Raw genomic sequence first — 24,740 nt, forward strand, 5'->3', positions numbered from 1 at the left:
ATCTCGCTGGCTTCCCCATCCACTCTGGGCAGCTCCCAACAGAATATTAAAAACACAATAAAACATCAAACATTACGAACTTCCCTAAACAGGGCTGCCTTCAGATGTCTTCTAAAAGTCAAATAGTTGTTTATTTCCTTGACATCTGGTGGGAGTGCGTTCCACAGGGCGGGCGCCACTACCGAGAAGGCCCTCTGCCTGGTTCCCTGTAACTTCGCTTCTCACAGGGAGGGAGGAAACTGCCAGAAGGCCCTCGGAGCTGGACCTCAGTGTCCGGGGCAGAACAATGGGGGTGGAGACGCTCCTTAGGTATACTGGGCAGAGGCCGTTTGGGGCTTTATTGAATAGGACGTCCCTATTCTCATTGGAGAAACGTTGGAGGGTATAGAAGCGGTGTCCCAGCGGCTCTTGAGAGGTGGCAGCCAAAGAAATCCTCTTCCCCACTAGCCGGTTGCATGTCCTGTCCACAAACTGTGGACAAGCAGAGCCGGCTGCCACCTCCTGTGATCTCAAGAAGCCTTCCAGGCTCTGACCATGGAGGTCCTGGGTTCATCCCCAGAAGCACCTGCAAGAGGGACGCTGTCCACCCAGCCACCCTCCTCTCAGAGGCCGCAGAGAGCAGCTGCTGCCAGTCAGTTCAGGCTAGGCTGATCAGGGCGGCTTGAGGGGAGTCACCTGTCTCTGTAGGATGTCGATTCTGTCATGCAGCCCCTGGATCTCTGCCTCGCGGTCGCTCAGCACCAGCTTGGACCTCTGCAGCTCGCCCTCCAGCGACCGCCTCAGGAGCTCCAACTTGGTGCTGCGGCTCTCGGAGGCATCCAGGATGTCTTTGAGGCGACGCTTCTCCAGCTCCAGCTTGGCCTCGCTGGCCTTCATCTTGCCGATTTTCTCCTGAGGGAAGAAGAGAGGAGGGAGAGGTCAGCCTTTACCAGTTTCCTCAGGCCTTTTCTGAGGAAACTGGCTGGGTTGAAGAAGCCCCGGCAGAGGGAACAGAGAGCTTAGAGCAGGGGTAGGCAACCGAAGACCCATGGGCCGGATGCGGCCCAATCGCCTTCTCAATCTGGCCTGCGGACGGTCCAGGAATCAGTGTGTTTTTACATGAGTAGAATGTGTACTTTTATTTAAAATGCATCTCTGGGTTATTTTGAGGGCATAGGAATTCGTTCTTCTTCTTTTTCCCCAAAATATAGTCCGGCCCACCACATGGTCTGAGGGATGGTGGACCGGCACACAGCTGAAAAAGGTTGGTGACACCTGGCTTAGAGGGAATGAAAACCTGCTGAGAGGCAGAACTGGACAGCAGGCCAAACAGCATTTTGGGGGGCACAGAGGGGTCCAACAGCTGCACTTTGCCAGGGTCTTCTTGCTCCTCTCAGCCAATGGCTTCCAGGGGTCTCTCTGGCAACTCTGAAGGACTCCAGAGGAATCACAATGCTAATTTGGGGTTCTGGGCTTCATCTGCATTAATTGCCTTAGAATTTGCCTCCTTTTTCCCATTGGGAAAGATATGCTTCCTTTAACTTTTCCTCTGCATAAATTATTTCTCTTTTTATGGTGGTGGTGGTGGTGGGGTGTCAGTGGTTTCAAGGAGGTGCCTGAGACTTCTGGCAATTCCCTCAGTCCTGAGGGAAAACTCTTTCCCCCTAAAGTTGCCTCATTTCCTCCAAGAATTCGGTCACCTCACATTTGTCCGGGGAGTAAATGACCTGGAATAGGACTCCACCCCCCTTTCACACACACAAAAAGGTAAAGGTAAAGGACCCCTTACAGTTAAGTCCAGTCGTGAACAACTCTGGGGTTGCGGCGCTCATCTCGCTTTAATGGCCGAGGGAGCCGGCATTTGTCCACAGACAGCTTCCGGGTCATATGGCCAGCATGACTAAGCCGCTTCTAGCGAAACCAGAGCAGTACATGGAAACACTGCTTCCCTTCCCGCAGGAGCAGTACCTATTTATCTACTTGCACTTTGACGTGCTTTCGAACTGCTAGGTTGGCAGGGGCTGGGACCGAGCAACAGGAGCTCACCCCATCCCAGGGATTCAAACCGCCGACCTTCTGATCAAGAAGCCCTAGGCTTAGTGATTTAGACCTCAGCGCCACCTGCGTCCCTTGTTTCACACACACACAGAACAACATGGTTAAAAACCTCCAGGGTTAACCATGCCAAGCCGGCGGGGGGGGGGGGAGGCAGCCTTGAAAACAACCATTTTTTTCTCATCTGGCCATATTGGCGATTAATTCTCCCCACCAGCACTCAAGAGATCTCACTGCTCTCCTCCAGCCAAGTTACCTCAGGAGCAGCCCCAGGCACGGAAAAGCACTCTGAACACGCTCAGTGACACTTTAAAAACAAAGCAAAACCCAAAACCACCTTGTGGTATCAACACTTTTCAGAGCAGTTCAAGTATCACGAGGGAACATTTCACAAGAATTTGACCAGCTCAGCAACATTCGCCAAGAAAGAATGTCTCTTCTGAGCCAACATTTAGGCAAACGTTTTCTAGCATTTATTAGGCATTGGTCACACACTTTAGTGCCCCCCATGCCTCCTGCTCCTCTCTCTCTCTCCCCACCCTCTCGTGGACCCCCATCACATGGGGACCCCCTTCTTCCAACTTTTAATCCAAGAAAGGGGAACAGCAGCCTCTTTCTCTACAAGAAACGGTGGCAAGCTTGGGGAGAGCACGACTGGTGGCCCAGACCTGAGCTGGACCTGCTGCTGCTGCTGCTCGCCCCCCTCTCCCTCATCAGCTCAGCATATTCCTTGGCCTCTGCCAGGCCCCTTGGCAGCCGCCCAACTTTGTTCCTTGATCGTAGCAAAATATACACCAGGAGGCTTAGTTTGGTCAGAATTGAGAATACACTTTCAGAGTTAACGCTAAATACATTACTTCTGGTCAATGAACCACCATAGGTGCTAGACGGCCGTGAAAATTTGTGTCCCGGGCTTTTTAGACTAATCTACTCAGATATTAGGGGACGCGGGTGACGCTGTGGGTTAAACCACAGAACCTAGGACTTGCCGATCAGAAGGTCGGCGGTTCGAATCCCCGCGACGGGGTGAGCTCCTGTCAAAGTGCAAGTAGATAAATAGGTACCGCTCCAGCGGGAAGATAAACAGTGTTTCTGTGCGCTGCTCTGGTTCGCCAGAAGCGGCTTAGTCATGCTGGCCATATGACCTGGAAGCTGTATGCCGGCTCCCTTGGCCAATAAAGCGAGATGAGCTCCGCAACCCCAGAGTCGGCCACAACTGGACCTAATGGTCAGGGGTCCCTTTACCTTTACCCAGATATTATCTGAAACCAAAGCGGCACGTTGGTTGCCAGATGTGGATTTTCCCCACCCCGGCTCTCCTACCCCACCAGAGGAGTAACCCACACAGATCAGCTGACAGCTAGGCCTTGTGTGTGTAAAATAACCCCTCCTGGCCCATCCAGTGATGGACCTGGTGACAGGGGAGGGAGCTTCAAGTCCACTGTCCCCCCCCCCCGAGTTTTGCTGCCAGGTCCTGGAAGGAGTGAGGGGGGCAGGGAGCGGAGGTGGAGCTCCTTGCTCGCAGACCGGCCTCCTCCTGGGCACCTTCCTTGCCCTGTGGTCCCGCTTCCCTGCCTAGCATGGCCTTACCTGAGTCGCCCTGCGCTCGCTGTCGGCCGCCTGCAGGCTCCGCTCCAGTGCGGCCAACCTGTCCGCCAGGGCCTTGCGCTCCCTCTCGTTCCGGCGCAGGGTCTCCTCCTGCTGCATCAGGGCCATCTGGGCACCGCTCAGCTTCCCGTCTGCACTGCGCCTCCCTGCAGAGAAGAAAAGAGGGCGGAGCGCTCAGTGGGCAGAGGCAGGGCAAAGGGAGGGCAAGGCAGGGCTTGTGGCCCTTGAAATCTCCCCTAGAAACCTCCATCTTGGTGGAAAGCAAGGACACATCACGGCATGGAGCTCACAGTGACTCAGCGGAGTCAGAAAGTGCCCCCCCCAATCTCTCAGCATGAAATGGCGCCACCCACCCCAGTCCCTTAAGGCTGATGAGTAGAAAGAGACCTCTCCTTTGCCCCACCCCCCCCTCACATGGGCTCCATCCTGCCACATTCTGCTATGTCCTTAAGGCCAGGCCAGGCAGATTCTCTTAGGCCCAGCTCCTCTTAGACAGAAACTACCATTTATTTTAGGGGGGGGCACCCCGCACTTCACTTCCCCATGGGAAATGCAGTTTAACGGCTTAGCAGATGTTTTCTTAAACCCTCCCCCCCTTTCGCTCTTCATACAAAACTCAGGAGGGGGTGTTATTCAAGGAAACCTTTGAAAAAACCACCGCAGAAACAAGGCTGGTGGTGACTAGCGCTGGGTGATATATCAATATATCGTCCAAAAGCGATTTGAAATCCGTATTGTGTTATCGGTTTCATAGCTTCTGACCTGGCAATATATCACAAATCACGGCGTTTGTGTGTGCTATGCAAAAATCACAATGTGGCGAAAACCATGAAGCCAGCTAATTCCTCTACACAGCTTCATCCTTATTTCAGACATTGCGACATACCAGCATATTGCAATGTTTAGCTGGTGATATGAAGTTGAATACCAACTTCATTCTTATTTCAGACACTACGATATATCAGTATATTGCAATGTTCAGCTCGTGATCTATCGCAATGTTGGAAACCAGATATTGCCCAGCCCTAAGGGTGACACAGCAGAGTAGACAAGAGACCTCAGACCCCCTCCAACCCACCTTCATCGCATTCGGCCACCTGCTTCTGCAGCTGCTGCACACGAGTCACAGAGACGTCGCGCTCGGCCTCCATCTCTGCCAGCTGGCCGTTCAAGGTGCCCAGCTGGGAACGGGCTTCGTCCTGGACCCCAAGGAGGACAGACGGGAAGGGGGAGAGGAAGGGGGGGAAGAATGACAAGGTGACCGGCTGTCAGGATCCGAGCGTGGAGGGGGCCCACGAAGGCTCAGAACCTCGTGGGAAAGCAGAGATCCACCCGACCGTGCACCAGCCATACCCGCTCTCGCTGTGTCTCCCTCAGTTCTTGCAGGAAGTCCCGGAGAGCGGAGCGCACCACCTCTGGGTCGATGTCAGCTACCAGCTGCTCACTCCGGCTGGGGGAGCCAGTGAGCTCTGGGGAGAGGGGGCGGGAGGCCAAGCTGCCTGCCTGCGGTGTGGGGCTCCCTGGTCCATCTGTGGTGACATCCCCTAGAAAGAGAAAGCAAGAAGGAAGTGGCTGCCAGTGTTAAAAAGCCGCCAAGATCTCAGCAAAAGGCCAGTGGACTGTGGCTGTCTCTGCCCCTCAGAGGGCGGCACTTACCCTTCGGGGGGGAGAAGAGCCTCTTGGGGGAGCTGCCACGGGACCTGAAGGCAGGGCTGGGGGCGCGGCCTCCGTGGCCGATGCCCATGGTGCGCCGGAGGGCCGAGTGGAGGCGGCCCAGCTTGAACTCCACGTCGCGCTTCAGGCCCTCCACGCGGGCGAGCTCCGCTTCCAGGCCGTGGACCCGTCCTTCGGAGGCGCTCAGCCGCAGGCTCAGCTCGGCCCCCTCGGCCTGAGCCTTCTCCAGCTTGATCTCCAGGTTGCGGCCGTTGTCCATCAGCTTCTTCTCGTTGCCGCGGGCCTCCTCCAGGCTCCCCAGAAGGCCTCTCTCCCGCAGGCGGAACTCGCCCTCCAAGTCCACCATCTTTCTCTGCAGGTTGAGGAGCTGGCGAGGAGGGAAGAAGAGGCACAGGCTGGGCAAGCATAGAAACCGCCCCAGACTCTGTGTTCCCCATCAGAGGCCCTTCTCCGTCTGCCTCCTCCAGGTGAGGTCCGGAAGGTGGCAACGCGAGGCGGGGCCTTTCCTGCACTGGCTCCCCATTTGTGGAATGCTCCCCAGGGAGGCTCTCCCAGCGCCTTCATTGCATATATTCAGGCGGCTGGAGAAACCAGGCCTTTGGCGGATTAATATCCCACAGCCTTTTAAATATGTCTGTGGGAAGGTTGGGTTACTGTTTCGTTGTCTTAGTTTAATTATTTACTGGTGTATTTTATTCCGTGAACTGCCTTGAGAACTTTGGATGAGGGGTGCGGTATATAAATTTAATAAATAAAATAAGTCTGTTGGGGGCGACATACAAGAAGTGGGCAGAGTCAGAGTCAAAGAAGTGCTGCCAACTGAACTGCCCCGGCTTCAGTTTTCACCAGAGGAACCTCAGAGTAAAACTGTCGGTCTTGTGCAGGTCTACTCAGAAGTAAGCTCTGCTGGGGTTACTCCTAAATAAGCGCACAAGCAACTAAGGGGGAGGGGTGCAGGCCATCCCCCCCTTAGTCAGTGGTAGGGCTCACAGAATGAGCCAATAATTTTATAAGTTGTGTGTCCTTGTTTCTTAATTTGATCCTTTTACATGGTTGGGTCTGTTTTGTGGTCTTTTATGTCATTATTTTTTTACCGATTATAGTTTAGTAATTATTTACTGTAATCGTTAAATGCAAACTGCTTAGTTATTACTTGCTGATATTTAATTTTACTGTTTACTATGCTATTCTAAGTGATCATTGGATATTGCTTTGTTTCGTACGAGTTGCTTTTTTAAAGTTATGGTTTTATTGTGACTTTTTTTGTATTGGATCAGATAGTTATTAGGTGTGTGATCTGTGCTATTCTGTTGTTTCTTTGGCTCGAAATCCGCCTTGTGTTTGGTAATACAGAAAGGCAGGATACAAATAAAAAAAAAGAAATGAAATGAAGTGTACATGACAGATCAAAAATGGAGCTTTCTGCCAAGGGCACCCTGAAGGCTGGGCTCAGGTCAATCGCACTCTGCCGCGGGAATTCGCCATATATCAAGTTCCCAGGAAGCAGCGCCCACCCCAGAAGAGCTTGAGGGGATTTCCTGTCTGCCCAGGACAATGCTCAGCCATGAAAGGTTTGCAGGCGAGGCCCTCACCTCCTTCCGGGTCGACTCCCGTGTGGCTTCGCTCTCCACGATCTTCTGCTTGAGACTGAAAGACTCCCTCCTGCTCTCCTCGTCCCGCTGCTCATCCAGGGCCACACGGGCCTGGAGCTCCGCCACCTCTTGGCTTTTCTTGGTGTTTTCGCTGTCAAGCATCTTGACCTGTGCAAAGGGCGGCAAAGGGGGGGGGTCCTGATTCTTGCAAGCTGAGAGAGAGCGAAGGGGGTGGACCCAGAGATGGACGGGCCCTTGTCTTTTCAGAGGGGCAGAAGGAGGTTCGAGAGGGAGGATGTGGCAATGCAGCAGGCTGCCGCAATTCGCGGCTCATTTCAGCCTGTGGAAAACAGGTCCTGCAGGCTTCTGAACAGTTTCCAAAGCCTGCCAAACCTCTCGGAGCCAAAGGCGAAACAAGCTTCCGAAACATCTTCCGCAGCACTCTTGGAAGCTAGCTGACTCCAACCAGAAAAACAGAGAGAAGGCGGGTGGACGGAGGGAGGGAGGGAGAGAGATGCAGGGGAGAAAAGGCATCGGCTAAGGCTGGGCAAAATCTGGTTTTCAACATTGTGGTCTATCACCAGCTAAACATCGTGATGCCTGAAATAACGATGGAGCTATGTAGAGGCAACCCTGGAAAAGACCCTGGTGTTGGGAAAGATTGAGGGCACAAGGAGAAGGGGACGACAGAGGACAAGATGGTTAGACAGTGTTCTCGAAGCTACCAACATGAGTTTGACCAAACTGCGGGAGGCAGTGGAAGGCAGGAGGGCCTGGGGTGCTCTGGTCCAGGGGGTCACGAAGAGTCGGACACGACTAAACAACTAAACAAACAACAACAACATGTAGAGGCATTGGCTGGCTTCACGGTTTTCCCCACATCATAATTTTCTGCTCTTGTGAGAGACCTGAGGCAGCAGAGTCAAAGGGTCTGCAGGAATCGAGAGAAGCATTGACAGTTTCCCCCACATTGCGGTTTCTGCATAGCACACACATGCGCATCATGATTTGCAATATATTACGAGGCCAAAAATTAGGAAACTGATACCATGATATGGACTTCAAACTGGTTTCAAACAATATATCACCCAGCCCTAGCAGTGGCATGAAAACGTGAGAAAGAGAATTGGGGAAGAGAAGAGAGAAAGCGTCAAGGAGGAGGGAGCAAGAAATAGGGGGGTGATGGAGCCCTACAGTGAATGACCAGGAACCCCCACATTCAGGCACTTTGAACATCTAACAAGATGGCTAATTCTTTTCTGAGCAGCAGGAAGAAGGAGGCAGCCCAAGGATGGCAGCCAAGGCAGCAAAACTCTCTGAGAGACGAGGCAATTGCCAGTTTCCTTCTCACTGAGCTCACTGCCCAACAAGATAAGCCGAGATGAGATCTAAGGCAAGATCTAACCTTAGAGTTAAAAGCACCTTTGACCCCGATCAAGAAAAGACTCAACATGGCAGAAACCTGGGTCTCTGATGTCCCAAAGACTGCAAATGAAGCTCTAAACTCAGGAATCAGACAGATGGGGGAAATCAATAAACTAGAAGCCAAAACTAGAGAGAGACAGCTTTGTCTGAAGGAAGCAGGCAATAATTCTCTCCAAGGTGAGAGGCCTACCAGAATCTCTGGAAGATCAAGATTTACTTCCTTTTATGATTTCCTGGTTTAATCATATGTTCCCTAATTTTAAGCTTAATGCCTCTGATCTAGGATAAGCCGACATAGCAGGCCAGCACTTCCAAACTGTCAACGGCAGGTCCAGAGTCATTATTTCGAACTTCCCTGCTTTTCTGCTAAGGAGACCATTTAAAAAGAACTTTCCATACTTGACAGTCTGGAATGGAAAGGCCAAAATGCAGCTATTATGCAGGATTTGTGTCTGGCAACCTTAAATCACAGTCGTGCCTTTAAAACCTATACAGAAAAACTTCAAAATGCTGGAATGCACTATAGACGGGGCTATCCATTCAACCCGACAGTGCCGCTGGAAGGGGTACAACACAAAGCATCAACCCACAAGGAGGCAAGACAACGCCTGAGCATGCTAAAGCTGTCTATACTGAACAACCTCAAAGCCAGCACCCATGATTCAGACTCATCAACAATGAGATTTGCTCTACGTTGGCAGGAGCTGCAAGATTGCCCCAAAGCATCTCAAAAGTGCTGCTTTCAGTGCACTGAAACTCACCATGTCCTGGGAATTGGAAGAGGGTGTGTATGGGCAATCTATCCAGAAGATATTTGTATTTTGAGGAGATAGTGCTCTAACATGGTTATCATTCCTGCTCCTGTTTGCTTCCCCCTCTCTAAGCTCTTTGATGGCTGAAGAACAGCCTTTAATTTCCTAGTCCTAATGTGTTGGAAGGACATGGGTGGTGCTGTGGTCTAAACCACTGAGCCTAGGGCTTGCCGATCGGAAGGTCGGCAGTTCGAATCCCCGCGACGGGGTGAGCTCCCGTTGCTCGGTCCCTGCTCCTGCCAACCTAGCAGTTCGAAAGCATGTCAAAGTGGAAGTGGATAAATAGGTACCGCTCTGGCGGGAAGGTAAACGGAGTTTCCATGCGCTGCTCTGGTTTCGCCAGAAGCAGCTTCGTCATGCTGGCCACATGACCCAGAAAAACTGTCTGTGGACAAACGCTCCCTTGGCCAGTAAAGCGAGATGAGCACCACAACCCCAGAGTCGTTTGCGACTGGACTTAACTGTCAGGGTCCTTTACCTTTACCTTTTTAATCTGTTGGAAGGAAGTGATGTTGCTGGGTACCTTCTTTTGATGTTGGACATTGTTTGAAGAAAGTGAGTCATTGGAAGAGGTGGCTAATGAATAATCTGTACTTAGCTGGTAGCACATAGGTACTCAGGCAAACCACACCTATAAATCAGATGGTGTTGGGCCGAGTTCTGAGAAGCTCGTGCACAGACTGATCGATCGCAGGGCCATGCAAACTAAGGCTACCTGGGGGAGTCGCTTCTCCGCTTCTTGAGGGCTTCCAAGTGGCATATCGAAGTGCTTGCTTGGTAATGTATATAATGCTTGCTGTTTAGAATAAAATCTTTAACCTTCTCGCTCACTTGTGTTTGTATTGCCTCTGAATCTCATTTCAAAAGAGCCGCCTTGCATTTGGCAAGACATCAATTGGCCAGAGCAGTAGTCCACAGAATACCTAGTCTCGCCTTTGCATAACTAACTGTGCACCTGCTGTCTCTTTCCACCCAGTGGAAAGGGAGGCTGAGTCATGGCTCCCACTTCCCTGGCAGCCCCTCCCCTCACCCGTGCCAGGCCTTACCTGCCGCCGCAGCTCCTGCAGTTCCCGGCGGGCCTCCAGCCGCGAACGCTCCACGTCCTGGAGGCTGCTGCGGAGGTCGGCTGCCTCCTTGCCCACAGCTGCCCGGGCCTCCTCCAAGATGGCGACTTTCTGCTCCTTCTCCTCGTTGGCCCGCTTCAAACTGGAGGCAAGCAGAGAGGAGGGGTGTTTGGACGCCAGCGACGTGGTATTTCCGGCCCTCAGGGTGAGAGGCCCAGGAATCAACCACCAAGATGGAGCCAAGCTGCGAATCTACCTCATGTTTCCTCCATCCACTCTGTGGAACTGACTTTGCCATTATGCCCCTTTTACAGACAAAGAACTGAGGCCGAGAGACACCACGTGGGGTGGAGGAAGAGATTAAATCTGTGGCAGAGGTGGGATTTAGGCAGTCAAATCCTGCCCCCCCTCCATTCTCCCCTTCCCTGGAGCAGAAGGCAGCAGGGTCCTCTCTCTCCCCACCTGACGCGCTCACTCTCGGCCCTCTTCACAGCAACACGGAGCTCTCCATTGGACCTCTGCAGGGCCTCCTTCTCCTTGGCCTCATCGCTCAGGCTCCTCCGCAGGTCCACGGTCTCCTTGCGCTGAGCCTCCAGGGCCTCGTGGGCCTCCCGCGACTTGCGGTGCGCCTCCAGCAGCTCCCGGCGGGTCTGGTCCCTCGCGTCCTCCACCATCTGCACCTGCATCTTCAGCTCCTCCACCTGGCCAGGAAGAGGATGGAGCAAAGAGCCAGAGTTAGGCTCCTGCCTGGAATTCTGAGGCTGCCTGAAGCGCAAGGGCAGGAGTGCGGGGAGCTGCCTTGTGCAGGGTTAGGCCCTCAGCCTGTCCACCTCTGCAGCAGCAGGTGCTCTCCTGGGTTCAGGCAGGGGCTTGAACCCGGGCTTTTGCGTGCAGTGCAAAGCAGCTGCTCCACTGAAGGGGTAACAGACCTCCTGCAGAAGAATGGTGGGATAACCAGCCTCACATAACCAACATGCTTAAGTCTAATTAATGTATGAAGGGGTCAATGCCATAGAGTAAGCTGTGCTGCCAGGCTTAGCAATGTCCATTGCCCTTACCTTAGGAGGAAATAGGTAATTTGGTCTTCCCCAGACTACTCAGCAGCTCAGGTGGTGGTGTTATTGTCCCTGAATCTCAATGAAGGCCTCCCTCCCTCCCATCGCCCCCTCACCTCGCGGAGGGCCGACTCTCGCTGCTTCATCAGATCCCTGGCCTGTTCGTGGAGGACCTTCACCTCCCGTTCGTGGCCCACAATGGCCTCCTCAAACTGGGCACGCAGGCCCCGCAGCTCCGAGTTCAAGGCGTTGATGGTGCTCTGCAACAGGACAAAGAAATGGAGCTCTCTGGCCTAGAAGAAGCGTCCCACCCCCCCACCCCTCAGCAGCCAGGCACCATTTTGTCTGGATAATGGAGATAGGAAATTTTTTTCCAGAGGGAGAAAATAATACAGAAAAGGCCGTGGAGGAAGAGGCCTGAACGAAGCCCCACAGAGCCAAGGAGTTTGGCTTCTGCTTTTGGCTTATCCTTGCATAACGCTCCATATCCTACCAGCCAGGGTGGGCTTGTATACAATGCTATTTTTCTAGAAAAGGAGGTGCCGGAACTCACCTTGAACTTGTTCTCTTATAATGGCAATGGCACCCAACTAAGTTCCGGCTTTAAAAAAGAAAAAGCCCTGCTTGTATGCAACACAGGCTGAAGCACCAGGCAAAGGGTGCGACCTCCGGAGAAACTCAGATCATGCTTAAAACAACAAAGGAAAAGATGGAGCAAGTTTCTAGCCCTCAGTGTCGAAAGCAAATTGGAAACATCTGCTTCCACGTCCGCTGTCGAAAAGGGAGAGGCAGAATAAAGCTTTCAGCAACACGGGGGGCTTTCAAGCACTGCAGAGCTCCTTGCTCCGGAAAAAAGTTGGGGACGGGACGGGACGGGACGGGACGGGATGAGGGGTTCAGAAAAAAACAAAAGTACAATTCAAGCCTGCCCCATTCACCTAAGCTGAGCCAGGTTGCAGGAGCTGGCCCTTCGTGGTGCAAATATTGCCCACCTGCTTCCACACACATTTGTTCTCCATCAGACAGCCCCCCCGACCCCGACCCTGACCCCGCCTACCCGCTCTTGCTCCTGCAGACTCTGAGCGTCTCGCTTGTGCCTCTCCGCCTCCAGGCTGACGCTGGCCAGACTCTGTTGCACCCCTGAAAGCTTCTCCAGGAGAATGGCCTTCTCCGACTCCTTGAGAGACAGCGCCTGGGGGCGAGGGCGCGAGGGAGTCAGTAGTGGCCTCTGGAGCATCAGGGAGACGCACTGGGGAGCCACATCTCCACTCTTGTAGCCCTCCTGCGCACTGAGGGAGGCTCAACGCTACAACTTCCACATTGGCGGAACAGCGAATTGTGCAAATATGCGACGTCTGATGCCTCGGTGGTTTCTGGAGCTAAGTGGGCTGTTTCTCTTTCCCCACCCCAAATCCTTGGGCTATGGCCAGTGAGGAGAGGCACCAGGCACCCTGTGGCAAGATTGGGTGTCCCGCTTTGGGGAATTTACAGTGTGTGGGGAGTCTTGCAGAGCTTGCGGTGGACTGGGGCCTTGCACCCAGTGGCATAGCATGGGTTGCCAGGGCCCGGGGCCATGCAGAGCGGGGTGGTGGGGTAAACAGATGAATGTGCATGCACATTCAACTGCCTAAAAGAAGAATTGTTCCATTGTCTGGTGAGGTCGCTTCCTGTTCCGCATGGAGGAGCCATTTTCAACGGAGCCAGTGATGGAAGCATACAACTTCAATACAGCAGCACTGGGTGTTGAAATTTTGCACCCCTAAGAATTTTGCACCCGGGGCAACTTCCCCCGTGGGCCCCCCATGCTACACCACTGCTTGCACCTCCTTCCTTCCTTCCTTCCTTCCTTCCTTCCTTCCTTCCTTCCTTCCTTCCTTCCCCGTCCCCCAGACTTTCACCTGCTGCTTCTCATTCTCGGCCAGAAGGAGACCTTCGTCCCGCTCTTGCTGGAGGCTGGTGATCTCCTCGCTCAGCTCCTCCTTTTCCGCCTCGTGACGGGCCAGGATCTCCTCGCGCTCTTGGCTCAGCCGCTGCAGCATCTCCTCGCGCTTTGCTTCCAGCTCCAGGCGTAGCGCCTCCTGCCAGGCCGACAGGGTGAAGAAGCTCAGGAGTGGACCCTCCCATGCCCATGTGGACAAGGAGATGGGGACCCCCAGCACCCATAGCAAGGCCTCTTCCACAGCCAAGTTTCAATGGCTAAACGCCTTTCCCGGTATGCCCCACGGAGGACCTTAAGGTCCATAAATAGCAACACCCTAGAGGTCCCGGGCCCTAAGGAAGTTAGATTAGCTTCTACCAGAGCCAGGGCCTTTTCAACACTGGCCCCGGCCTGGTGGAACACTCTGCCTCATGAGACCAGGGCCCTGCGGGATCTGATTTCTTTCCGCAGGGCCTGTAAGACAGAGTTGTTCCACCTGGCCTTTGGCTTGGAGCCAATTTGATTCCCTCCCTCTCTTTCTTTTCTCCTTTCTCCTCCTGTGAAGAGGCTGCATTTTAATGTTGTATTTTAATCTTGTTTTTTAAGTTGTATTTTAATCAACTTGTTTTTATTATTGGTTGTTAGCCGCCCTGAGCCCGGTCTTGGCTGGGGAGGGGAGGGTATAAATAAAATTTATTTTTATTATTATTAAAAAGAACCACTCCTTGTCAACCAAAAGCTCTTATACCAGGTGAGTGAGTGCTTGGCCCAAGATTGATTCCAGGGCAATATCTGGGTTTTTGGCATCGCAATATATTTCCAGGTTTAAAATTTTCAAAACCAGTATCACGATATGGACTTCAAATCAGTTTTGGACAATATATTGACATATTGCCCCACCTTTCCCTGCAGTATTATTATTTATTATTATTATTTATAGAATTTATATACCACCCTATACCCAGAGGTCTCAGGGCGGTTCACAAAAAAAAGATCACAGTATATAAAATAAAAACAATAACCCAATAACAAAAAGAGCCACATTTTAAAAGGGTATAGGATGTTGATTTGGTCAACCAAAGGCCTGGTTTAAAAGAAACGTTTTTGCCTGGTGCCTGAAGGTGTATAATGAAGGCACCAGGCGAACCTCCCTGGGGAGAGTATTCCAGAGACAGGGAGCCACTGCAGAGAAGGCCCCATTCTCGTGTTGCCACCCTCCAGAGACTTCTTGAGGAGGAGGCACACGAAGGAGGGACCAAAAGGTAGGAAATGAAAACCCATAAGGTTAATGAGATTTCATTTTAACAAAAAAATTAAAAAAAACCTAAAAATTGAGGGAAGCAGGGAACATGTGACAGGCAAGCATGTTAACATGCTGGGGTGAAAGTTGAGCAGGAAAAAGAGGCTTCTCCCTCATAGTTGGGGGTCACCCAATGAGGCAGGTGGGCAGTAGATTCAGGATATTTATTTATTATTTAATTTTATTTATGCCCCGCCCTCCCCGGCCAAGACCAGGCTCAGGGCAGCTAACATCAGGTATAAAAACAATTGATTAAAAAACAACTTAAAAACAAGATTAAAATACAGTGGTGCGTCGCAAGACGAAATTATTATTATTATTATTATTTTAATAATATTTATTAAGCATTTTCAAATATGACAAAAAAGAAAAATGAAAAAATAGAACATCCGTTCCGCGATTCTCTTTGTCTAGCGGTTTTTTCGTCTTGCGAAGCAAGCCCATTGACGGCTTAGCAGATTAGCGCTATTAGCGGATTAGCGGCTTTTAGCGTCTTATCAGCTTAGCGGATAAGCGGCTTAGCGGCTTAGAAAAAGGGGGGGGAGCGAAAAAAAGTCGGAAAAACTCGCAAGACATTTCGTCTTGCGAAGCAAGCCCATAGGGAAATTCGTTTTGCGAAGCGCCTCCAAAACGGAAAACCCTTTCGTCTAGCGGGTTTTCCGTCTTGCGAGGCATTCGTCTTGTGGGGCACCACTGTACTACTTAAAATGCAGCCTCATTTCAGTGGAAGCCCAGATCAAAAACTGTTTGGGGGGAGAAAAGGAAAGAACTGTTCCAGGCAAAACAGTGACCCTGGCTTTTAAAAAGGGTCAGACAGATTCCTGGAGGGGAGGGATTGGGTCACCTGCCAACGGCTGAGAGGCTGTGCGTGCTTAACAGCTTAGGGACAGCAAGAGCCAGCAAAGAGCAAATGGCCTGCATGCCTGGGATCTGGCCGGCACCTTTGTATCCATTCGTGGGAGCCCCACAAACATCTGCAATCTGCAATCCAGGCTCCTCTCTGCAGCCCTGTCCCCCGAGGGCAGCATGTTACCCGAGGACCAAAGTGGTCCTGGACCCAGCCCTCTGCACCTGACGGGGGGCGGCGGCACGTACTTTCTCCCTCTGGAGACGGTCCACGTCCTCCTCGTGATCCGCCTGCGCACTCCTCAAGGCAGCCTGGGTTTCCTGCTCCGTCTGAATGAGCTTCTGGGCCGCCAGGTCCTTGTCTCGCTCCAGTCGGCTCACCTCGGCCTCCATCTCCTTGCGGACGGCAGCCAGCTCCGCTGGGGAAGGACAGACGGATAGAGGTCAAGACGCAAAGGGGATAATAATAATAATAATAATAATAATAATAATAATAATAATAATTTATTATTTATACCCCGCCCATCTGACTGGGTCTCCCCAGCCACTCTGGGCGGCTTCCAACCAAATATCAAAAACAATACAGCGTCAGACATTAAAAACTTCCCTAAACAGGGCTGCCCTCAGGTGTCTTTTAAAAGTAAAATAGTTGATTATTGCCTTGACATCTGGTGGGAGGGCGTTCCACAGGGCAAGCGCCACTACCGAGAAGGCCCTCTGCCTGGTTCCCTGTAACTTGGCTTCTCATAGCGAGGGAACCGCCAGAAGGCCCTCGGCACTGGACCTCAGTGTCCGGGCAGAACGATGGAGGTGGAGACGCTCCTTCAGGTATACTGGACCGAGGCCGTTTAGGGCTTTAAAGGTCAGCACCAACACTTTGAATTGTGCTCGGAAACGTACTGGGAGCCAGTGTAGGTCTTTCAAGACCGGTGTTATGTGGTCTCGGCGGCCGCCCCCAGTCACCAGTCTAGCTGCTGCTTTCTGGATTAGTTATAATTTCTGGGTCACCTTCAAAGATAGCCCCACATAGAGCACATTGCAGTAGTCCAAGCAGAAGATAACCAGAGCATGCACCACTCTGGCAAGACAGTCTGTGGGCAAGTAGGGTAAACAGCTGCCCTGGACACAGAATTGACTTGCGCCTCCATGGACAGCTGTGAGTCCAGAATGACTCCCAGGCTGCACACCTGGTCCTTCAGGGGCACAGTTACCCCATTCAGGACCAAGGAGTCCTCCACAGCCGCCCGCCTCCTGTCCCCCCAAAACCTTGGATGGAGCAAGGAGGGGCGATTATCAGAAGAGGGGCTTGATTGGGGCCAAGGACAGCCCAGCGGGCACCACTGCGTGCAAGGGGGCGTGGCTAGGCTTCAGAGGGCGGCGGCTTAGCAGCCAAGAGCCCCGCCTCTGTCGGGAGAAAGCCCCGCCCCCTCTAAAGAAAGGGAAAGCAACGAGGGTCCCAGGTGCATTCAAAGGGGGCAGGCGCATAGCTTAAAAATAGGTACATCTGCCGGTAAAGTCGGATAATAAAAACCTCCATCTGCACTCCCACACCCAGTCACTGAAGGGAAAGAGACAGGGGGTGGCACAAGAGGACCCAAAGGAAGACCTTCCTCCCAGGATACCTTGCAAGGCTTCCTTGGCATGGAGCAAGCCCTGCCTCTCGGCTTCCAGCTGCTCCTTCCGGGTCTCCAGCTGGGCGAGGTGCTGCTGGATCTCAAAGAGGGTCGTCTCCAAGGCGTCTTTTTCAGACCTGGGCAGAAGGGGAACAGAAGGACTGTATTATCATTCCCCCCATCTTTTGTTGTTTTCGTCTTTGCTCATCAGCCATCTTGCATCTACTCTGCCTGGTAGGCTCCGTATACCGTATTTTTCGCTCTATAGGACGCACCGGACCATAGGAGGGGGAGAACAGGGGGGAATTTTTTTTTTCTTGTTCTGCCCCTCTAAAACAAAGTGCATTCAAGGTGCGTTTAAGAGCAGGTCGGGAAACAGCGCAAAGGCTGCACGCAGCCTTGCCGCTGCCCCCCTGAGCTCGTGGGGCTGGCGGTGGGGGGAAGCGCTGCTTTCCCCCACCACCAGCCTCAAAGATCCCTGAAGCCTTTGGAGCGCAGCTGCACTCCAAAGGCTTGAGTCTTTGGGGACATCCTTCGTAGCCTCTGCAGGGCAGCGGGGTGTAGGCACAGCCACCCCGAGGCTAGAACAGCCATCCCAAAGCTAGAAGGCACTTTGCGCAGCCATCCCAAAGCTAGAACAGCAAAACGGAGGGCTGCACAGCACCCCATCTCGCTGTTTTGGCTTCAGGGACAGCCTTTCAAGCCTCCGCAGGGCAGCGGGGTGAAGGCACCCTGCTGCCCTGTGGAGGATTTGCACAGCCATTCCGAAGCTAGAACAGCTTCGGGCTTGGGGCTGCTATCCGCAAGTCTTGGGAGCCCGGCGGGAACTCCCGCTGCGCTCCGAAGGCTTGCGGATAGCTTCCTGAAGCCTGGAGAGCGCACCGACCCCTCTCGCTCTCCAGGCTTCAGCGAAAGCCTGCATTCGCTCCATAGGACGCACACACATTTCCCCTTCATTTTTGGAAGGGAAAAAGTGCGTCCTATAGAGCGAAAGATACGATACCTCCTCTTTTGGGTTTTGTTAGAGGCAGAACTCTTTTGGGTTTTGTTAGAGGCAGAACGCTGCAAGCATGCAGCTTGATTCTGTAGGTTTTCTTTTGTTTCTGTATGCTTCTAAATAAACAGTTGATAGAATAGAAGCACTGGTGTTGAGCTGAGTTATTGAAGACACCACTTTGACCCAGACAAAGCCATTTTATGCGGCGTATAAACTCTGCTAACGTCCGACATCTGAGAAGAGAGCACTGTGGGCGCCATAGAAGTGTCGGAGTGCTCGTAAATCAGACTAATTGCAGTGCCGATGCAGCAGACCCTGTGGGTCAAAGGATTTACGACCCCACAAACTTCAACAACAACACGCTGCCCCTCCCTGCCAGCCCCATAACAAAGCCCCAGGCTAGGATGCAGGAGGGCTAGGTTTTAGATCTCCACCCTTCCACGGAGCTCACTGGGCAACCTTGAGCCGGTCGCTGCACTCTCAGCCTCATGGGGCTGTTGCAAAGAGGAAACGGGACAGTGAACTGTGTTTGAGCTCCTTGGAGTAATGGAGGGACGCAAATGGGAGAAATAAATCAGAATAAATAATAATAGGTGCTAAAGTTGGGGGCACACACACACACATATGAATTGATTTTAGAATGTATTTCAATTAATTGATTGTGATTTTATGTAAATTGTGTTATTTTTATTGTCATTAGCCGCTCTGAGCCCGGCTTTGGCTGGGGAGGGCGGGATATAAATAAAAAATTATTATTATTATTATTATTATTATTATTATTATTATTATTATACATACCTGAGGCCAGAGATCTCCTCTGCCAGGCCCCGGTTCTCTCGCTCCGAGGCTGCCAGCTGCACCACCAGGCTGGCTTTTTCCTTCATCAGCGACTCCTTCTCCTTGGCTGCCCGCAGAGATGCTTCGCTGTGGCGTTCTAGCTCCCTTCGCACCTGCCCCAGCTCCTCACCGGTTGCACTCCTGAGGCGGGAAAGCTGAGAGGGAGAGAAAGAGAGGGAGGGAAGGAAGGTGGGAGGGTGGCAGCTTAGACATCACTTAGATGCCCCCTTGGCTGTTATGGTCCCTCTCTGTTCCCCCAGCCCCTCTACCCAGAAGCACTAAAGCAAGAGCCTGGTGTTTATGATGCCAACCTCAGCCCTGTAACAAAAACCATTCAGCCACTGCCAGCTCAGCAGATCTCAGATTTGGCTGTGAATATCAGAAAACATTAGCTTTGCAAGCTCTGTGTTATGAAGACCTGAGCAACCCAGCTTCTGCAAAGGTCTGCTCCCAAGATCTCAGTTGTGAGCTCTCTTGCAGCTGAACATTACATTCTTGTGAGCCTCCCTAACATCTTGCGATGGGTGAAATATAGGTCTAATAAATCACCACCATCATCAAAGTAGTGGAAGTCTTGTGAGGAGTGACCAGCAACTCAGACATCGCAATAATCAACTAGCTTGCACTAAGTAGCTGTGTCCTGTCTTGCAGGACAATCTGCTTTGAGCTTTAGAAAAGTGAATTGCAGACAGAGCAGCAGGAGGAGGACAAAGAAGAAGAAGAAGAAGAAGTTTGGATTTTATATCCCGCTTTATCACTACCCTAAGGAGTCTCAAAGCGGCTAAAATTCTCCTTTCCCTTCCTCCCCCACAACAAACACTCTGCGAGGTGAGTGAGGCTGAGAGACTTCAGAGAAGTGTGACTAGCCCAAGGTCACCCAGCAGCTACATGTGGAGGAGCGGGGAATCGAACCCGGTTCACCAGATTATGAGACTACCGCTCTTGACTGTTATAAGAATTTTAAGGTCTCAAATATAGAATAAATATTCACAAACGCACACATATCTAAATATATGAACCATGTGTCTGAAATAGTATAGGAGAGCAATCCTGGAGCCATTTTGACTCTCCCAGTGACCTCAAATATTCCTCTGCAGGAAGGGAGGCAAATGAGGAAAGCCTTCCCATCGTCTTTTTGCTTACAAATCCTATCTTGAGGGTGTAGTTGTGTATGAATAGGGTGAGCCTGTGACTTGGATTCAGGAACTAAAGTATTAACCATCACAGAAGAATGGCCAGGATGCCCGTGTAATGCAATCAGCAACCATTATCAGGTATCCTGGCAGACAGGATTTCTGCTGTAGACCGCCTCCTTCTGTGATGTATGTATGATGTTTTTGGGGGTGGTCTTGGGCTACAGGGTGGGCAGTTTCAAAAGTCTATATATGGGCTTGCACACCATTGCTCAGGGTTCCTCCTCCCTCCTGCGTGTGGTGAGTGGGGACCCTGTTGCAACAGTTCCTTGAATAAAGATCAGGCTTACTAGCTGCTTTGCTTCTCAATATACTCTGGTTGGCCTCTGTTATTTCATCCTACCAATAGGCAACCCACTTAAGGACTCTATACAGATTCTTGGATACCCAATAAGGGAAAGGGAGCAGTTTTTTCTCATAACAGGACAAAGGCCCCTGCATCCCTGCCCGCCAGTGCTGCCCCTCACCTGTCCCAGCTGCTCCTGGAGCTGCCCCCTCTCCTTCTGCAGCACCAGCACCTCCTGCTCCAGCGTCGCCCGGCTCTGCTCCACAGCCTGCAGGGAGTGGCCCAATCCGTGTCGCTCTGTGTCCAGGTCCAGCTTCTCCTGCTCCAGCCGCACCAACTCGTCCCGGATCGTGGCTTTTTCCTGCTCCACTTCCTGCTTCTTCCCCAAGAGAGAAGCCTTCTCTTCTTCTAGCTGAGCCCAGAAGGGTGGGGAGGGAGAAAGCAGGAGGCTGGCAGTGAGGGTTACTCAGCACACGGGATGCTGAGCGAGGAGGAAGCTGTTCTGTCTTCCTCCCCCCCAAAAATCACACATGTATATACACAATAGGGCACCTCTCGCAGAAAGTTGTTTTGCCATCGTTGGCATGACTGTATACTTTGGAAAAGCCAAACACACACACACACCGTTTATAATAGATTTAATTCACACAGAAATGGAAAATGGATGTGTAGTAACGAAGTTTTGAAATGGAAAACAGCTAAATGTGCATTGCTGAAGGGTTGCTAACATTGGGGTTTTTTCCAGTGTTGTTTTCTAAAGGACTCTGAGCTCCTTAATGGGGTAACGTGTAACTGCTGATTGTTTTGGAGAGTGTAACTTTAATCATGTGATAAAGGTATTGAGTTGCAAATTCGCCATCTTGAAAGGGTGGCGGCTGTTAAGTTTTTCTAAACTATGCATGCCAATGACTCTCCAAGAGATGCATTAGCCTAAGGCTGGCATAGGCAAACCCGGTCCTCCAGACGTTTTGAGACTACAATTCCCTTCATCCCTGATCACTGGTCCTGTTAGCTAGGGATCATGGGAGTTGTAGTCCCAAAACATCTGGAGGGCCGAGTTTGCCTATGCCTGGCCTAAGGCCAACTGAGGCTGGGATGGGGGAAGAGACACAGTTTGGATTTTTGAAATCTTTTATTTCTAAGAAGACGATGAACCTGTGCTGGACAGAACAAGATAATGTACAGTAATGGAATTTTTTGGATGTATCTTTAATGCTTATGTTCTGTTTTTAAAAGAGTTCAGCAAGCAAAAGTTTGAATAATATTTTTATGTGCCTGGACAATGATTCCTTCCAAAAGGAGTCAGGTCTTGCGCTTCCATTCACTTCAAACTGTGAAATATTAACACCTGCAACATCTGCTATCCCAAATAATTATGGGCAAAGCAGTGCTGGACCTCATGCCCAAGCCGGAAGGAGGTACACCATATTTTTCACACCATAAGACGTACCTAGTTTTAAGGAAAACAAGGGGGGGGGGGAATTCTGCACAGAGCATGTAAGCGGCTCTCTTTTTTCTTGCTTTCATAGAATCATAGAGTTGGAAGAGACCACAAGGGCCATCAAGTCCAAACCCCTGCCAAGCAGGAAACACCATCAGAGCACTCCTGACATATGGTTGTCAAGCCTCTGCTTAAAGACCTCCAAAGAAGGAGACTCCACCACACTCCTCGGCAGCAAATCCCACTGTCGAACAGCTCTTACTGTCAGGAAGTTCTTCCTAATGTTTAGGTGGAATCTTCTTTCTTGTAGTTTGGATCCATTGCTCCGTGTCCGCTTCTCTGGAGCAGCAGAAAACAACCTTTCTCCCTCCTCTATGTGACATCCTTTTATATATTTGAACATGGCTATCATATCACCCCTTAACCTCCTCTTCTCCAGGCTAAACATGCCCAGCTCCCTTAGCCGTTCCTCATAAGGCATCGTTTCCAGGCCTTTGACCATTTTGGTTGCCCTCCTCTGGACACGTTCCAGTTTGTCAGTGTCCTTCTTGAACTGTGGTGCCCAGAACTGGACACAGTACTCCAGGTGAGGTCTGACCAGAGCAGAATACAGTGGCACTATTACTTCCCTTGATCTAGATGCTATACTCCTATTGATGCAGCCCAGAATTGCATTGGCTTTTTTAGCTGCCGCGTCACACTGTTGGCTCATGTCAAGTTTGTGGTCAACCAAGACTCCTTGCCTTAAAGCAAGCAAAGCAAGAGCCATTTACGTGGCTTCTGTCCTGCTTTGCACAGCTCTCACTTTGATTGCTCATCCCTCCTCCTGCCTCGCTGTAAAGCGAGGCAACGCTGGAGCAAGAAGAGGAAGAGGAGACACTGGGACAGGTGCTTTACTGGCTTTACAGCGAGGCGGGAGGAGGGGCGTCCCTCCTCCTGCCTCGCTGTAAAGCCAGCAGGGCAAGAGCCGCTAACATGCTCTCTGCGGCTCTTGCTTTGAAGCAAGAAAAGTGAGAACTGCACAGAGCGTGTCTCTTGCTCTGCTTGCTTTACTGCGAGCGACGGACAGGAGCCATGGCTCCGGCTGCAGAGGCATCCCTCAGCTCGCGACTGCAGCGGCAGGCAAGGGATCCCTCTGCCATCCAGTGCATTTGCTCCATAAGATGCACAGACATTGCCCCTTACTTTTTAGGAGGAAAAAAGTGCGTCTTATGGAGCGAAAACTATTGTACTTCCTGTGCAGGAATTGTTTTTCCTGCCTCTGCTCTATCATGGACAAAGACCTCCGGACATTCTCCCACTCCTTGACAAACCCTACGCTCTGCCACCTCCTTCTCTGCACAAATCCTTCAGATGTGGATGTTCTCAGTTTGCAGACAATGCAAGACACACTTCCCTCTTTGCAGCCGCTAGCCCCGCTCCCTCGTACCTGGATGATTATCCGGTTGAGCTCCATCTTATCCTGTGCCAGCCCCTCGTTGAGGGCACTCATCTTGGAGAGCGAGTCACGCAGGGAGGACTCCTCCGACTTCAGGCGGCTCAAGGCCAGCTCCAGCTCAGCCCGGCTCACCTCGGCCTGGGACAGGAAAAGAAAGGAGGTGCAGAAGAGCCTGTGACCCCAGGTGCCAACCCCCTGCAAGAAGCAAGAGCCATCCCACAAAGGCCTGGTGGCTCAGGTTCCATATAAATCTCCCTGGACCCTGAGATCATCTTCTGAGGCCTCCTCCTCGAGAGGTCTGGAGGGTGGCAACACGAGAACGGGGCCTTCTCTGCAGTGGCTCCCCGTCTGTGGAATGCCCTCCCCAGGGAAGTTTGCCTGGCACTTTCATTACACACCTTTAGGCATTGCTTTTTAACCAGGCCTTTGGTTGATCTGATTGATCAACTATGCACTTTTAAAATGTGGGTCTTTTGTGGGGGAGGGTGTTATTGGGTTATTGTTCTTATTTTCGTTTTATATATTGTGATCTTTTCTGTGAACCGCCCTGAGACCTCCAGGTATAGGGCGGTATATAAATTCAATAAATAATATTTTTTTTAAAAAAAAAACACCTGCTTGCTGGGACTGGAGCAAAGCAGGCTGCCAAGACAGGCTGAAGGCTGCCTGTGGCCTGATCCTGCAGGACACACCTCATGGTCTCAAGCAAGCAGGATGGGGTGCATGCTCAGGATCCCCAAACACAGGCATGAGGGCAGCCGTAGCCTCATTGCACTTCTTGTTTTGGAGGTACTGAAAGGCACCTGGGTGGGCTGCCAAATTTATTTATTTAGTTAGTTAGTTAGTTAGTTAGTTAGTTAGTTAGTTCACAGCCCTCTATACCTGCAGGTCTCAGGGCAGTTACAAGATAAAATCAGAATATACAAACACAGAATACATAATAAAAAGAAAAGCAAAAACATCCCAATAACACCCCCCCCCGCGGCCTTCCCCTAACATATTTTACTTTTTTTTATTTTGACAAAGTAATAATCCTAAATAAATAAGAATAAAAAGTATACGCACACTCCGTTATAACTATCCAGCCTCCCATAATTTCAATGCCTCTTGCGATGGTTTGACCCCTTTCTGTTTTAACAGTACAAATTCTACAAACACCTTCCATATCTCCTTGAAATCATTTCTCCTGTATATTCCCCATCTTAAAGGTAAAGAGACCCCTGACCATTAGGTCCAGTCGTGGCTGACTCTGGGGTTGCGGCACTCATCTCGCTTTACTGGCCGAGGGAGCCGGCGTACAGCTTCCGGGTCATGTGGCCAGCATGACTAAGCCGCTTCTGGCGAACCAGAGCAGCGCACGGAAACACCGTTTACCTTCCCGCTGGAGCGGTACCTATTTATCTACTTGCACTTTGACGTGCTTTCGAACTGCTAGGTTGGCAGGAGCAGGGACCAAGCAACGGGAGCTCACCCTGTCGCAGGGATTCGAACCGTGAACCTTCTGATCGGCAAGTCCTAGGCTCTGTGGTTTAACCCACAGTGCCACCCACGTCCCCATCTTCTACTTGCCCCTTCCGTTTCCTAGCTATCATAATGCGTGCAGCTGT

The 24,740-nt window shown here is 51.5% G+C and overlaps 1 protein-coding gene across 1 annotated transcript in view; it reads right to left on the minus strand.

The window, feature by feature from the left end:
- The window catches only part of CROCC (ciliary rootlet coiled-coil, rootletin), a 61,401-nt gene that overhangs the window by 5,482 nt on the left and 31,179 nt on the right, over positions 1 to 24,740 (minus strand). Inside the window, exons 16-31 of the mRNA XM_079987393.1 lie at positions 23,125 to 23,271; positions 20,436 to 20,666; positions 18,737 to 18,930; positions 16,951 to 17,078; positions 15,578 to 15,747; positions 13,163 to 13,342; positions 12,322 to 12,456; positions 11,381 to 11,524; positions 10,672 to 10,910; positions 10,192 to 10,351; positions 6,909 to 7,076; positions 5,299 to 5,683; positions 4,996 to 5,186; positions 4,721 to 4,841; positions 3,625 to 3,788; positions 676 to 891 (exon numbers count right to left, since the gene is read on the minus strand). Of these exons, the coding sequence (XP_079843519.1) occupies positions 676 to 891; positions 3,625 to 3,788; positions 4,721 to 4,841; positions 4,996 to 5,186; positions 5,299 to 5,683; positions 6,909 to 7,076; positions 10,192 to 10,351; positions 10,672 to 10,910; positions 11,381 to 11,524; positions 12,322 to 12,456; positions 13,163 to 13,342; positions 15,578 to 15,747; positions 16,951 to 17,078; positions 18,737 to 18,930; positions 20,436 to 20,666; positions 23,125 to 23,271 (2,973 nt within the window). The remainder of the gene's footprint in view (positions 1 to 675; positions 892 to 3,624; positions 3,789 to 4,720; positions 4,842 to 4,995; positions 5,187 to 5,298; positions 5,684 to 6,908; positions 7,077 to 10,191; positions 10,352 to 10,671; positions 10,911 to 11,380; positions 11,525 to 12,321; positions 12,457 to 13,162; positions 13,343 to 15,577; positions 15,748 to 16,950; positions 17,079 to 18,736; positions 18,931 to 20,435; positions 20,667 to 23,124; positions 23,272 to 24,740) is intronic.

This window comes from Podarcis cretensis (assembly GCF_951804945.1).
Source record: "Podarcis cretensis genome assembly, chromosome: 8".
Taxonomy (NCBI): Eukaryota; Metazoa; Chordata; class Lepidosauria; order Squamata; family Lacertidae; genus Podarcis; species Podarcis cretensis.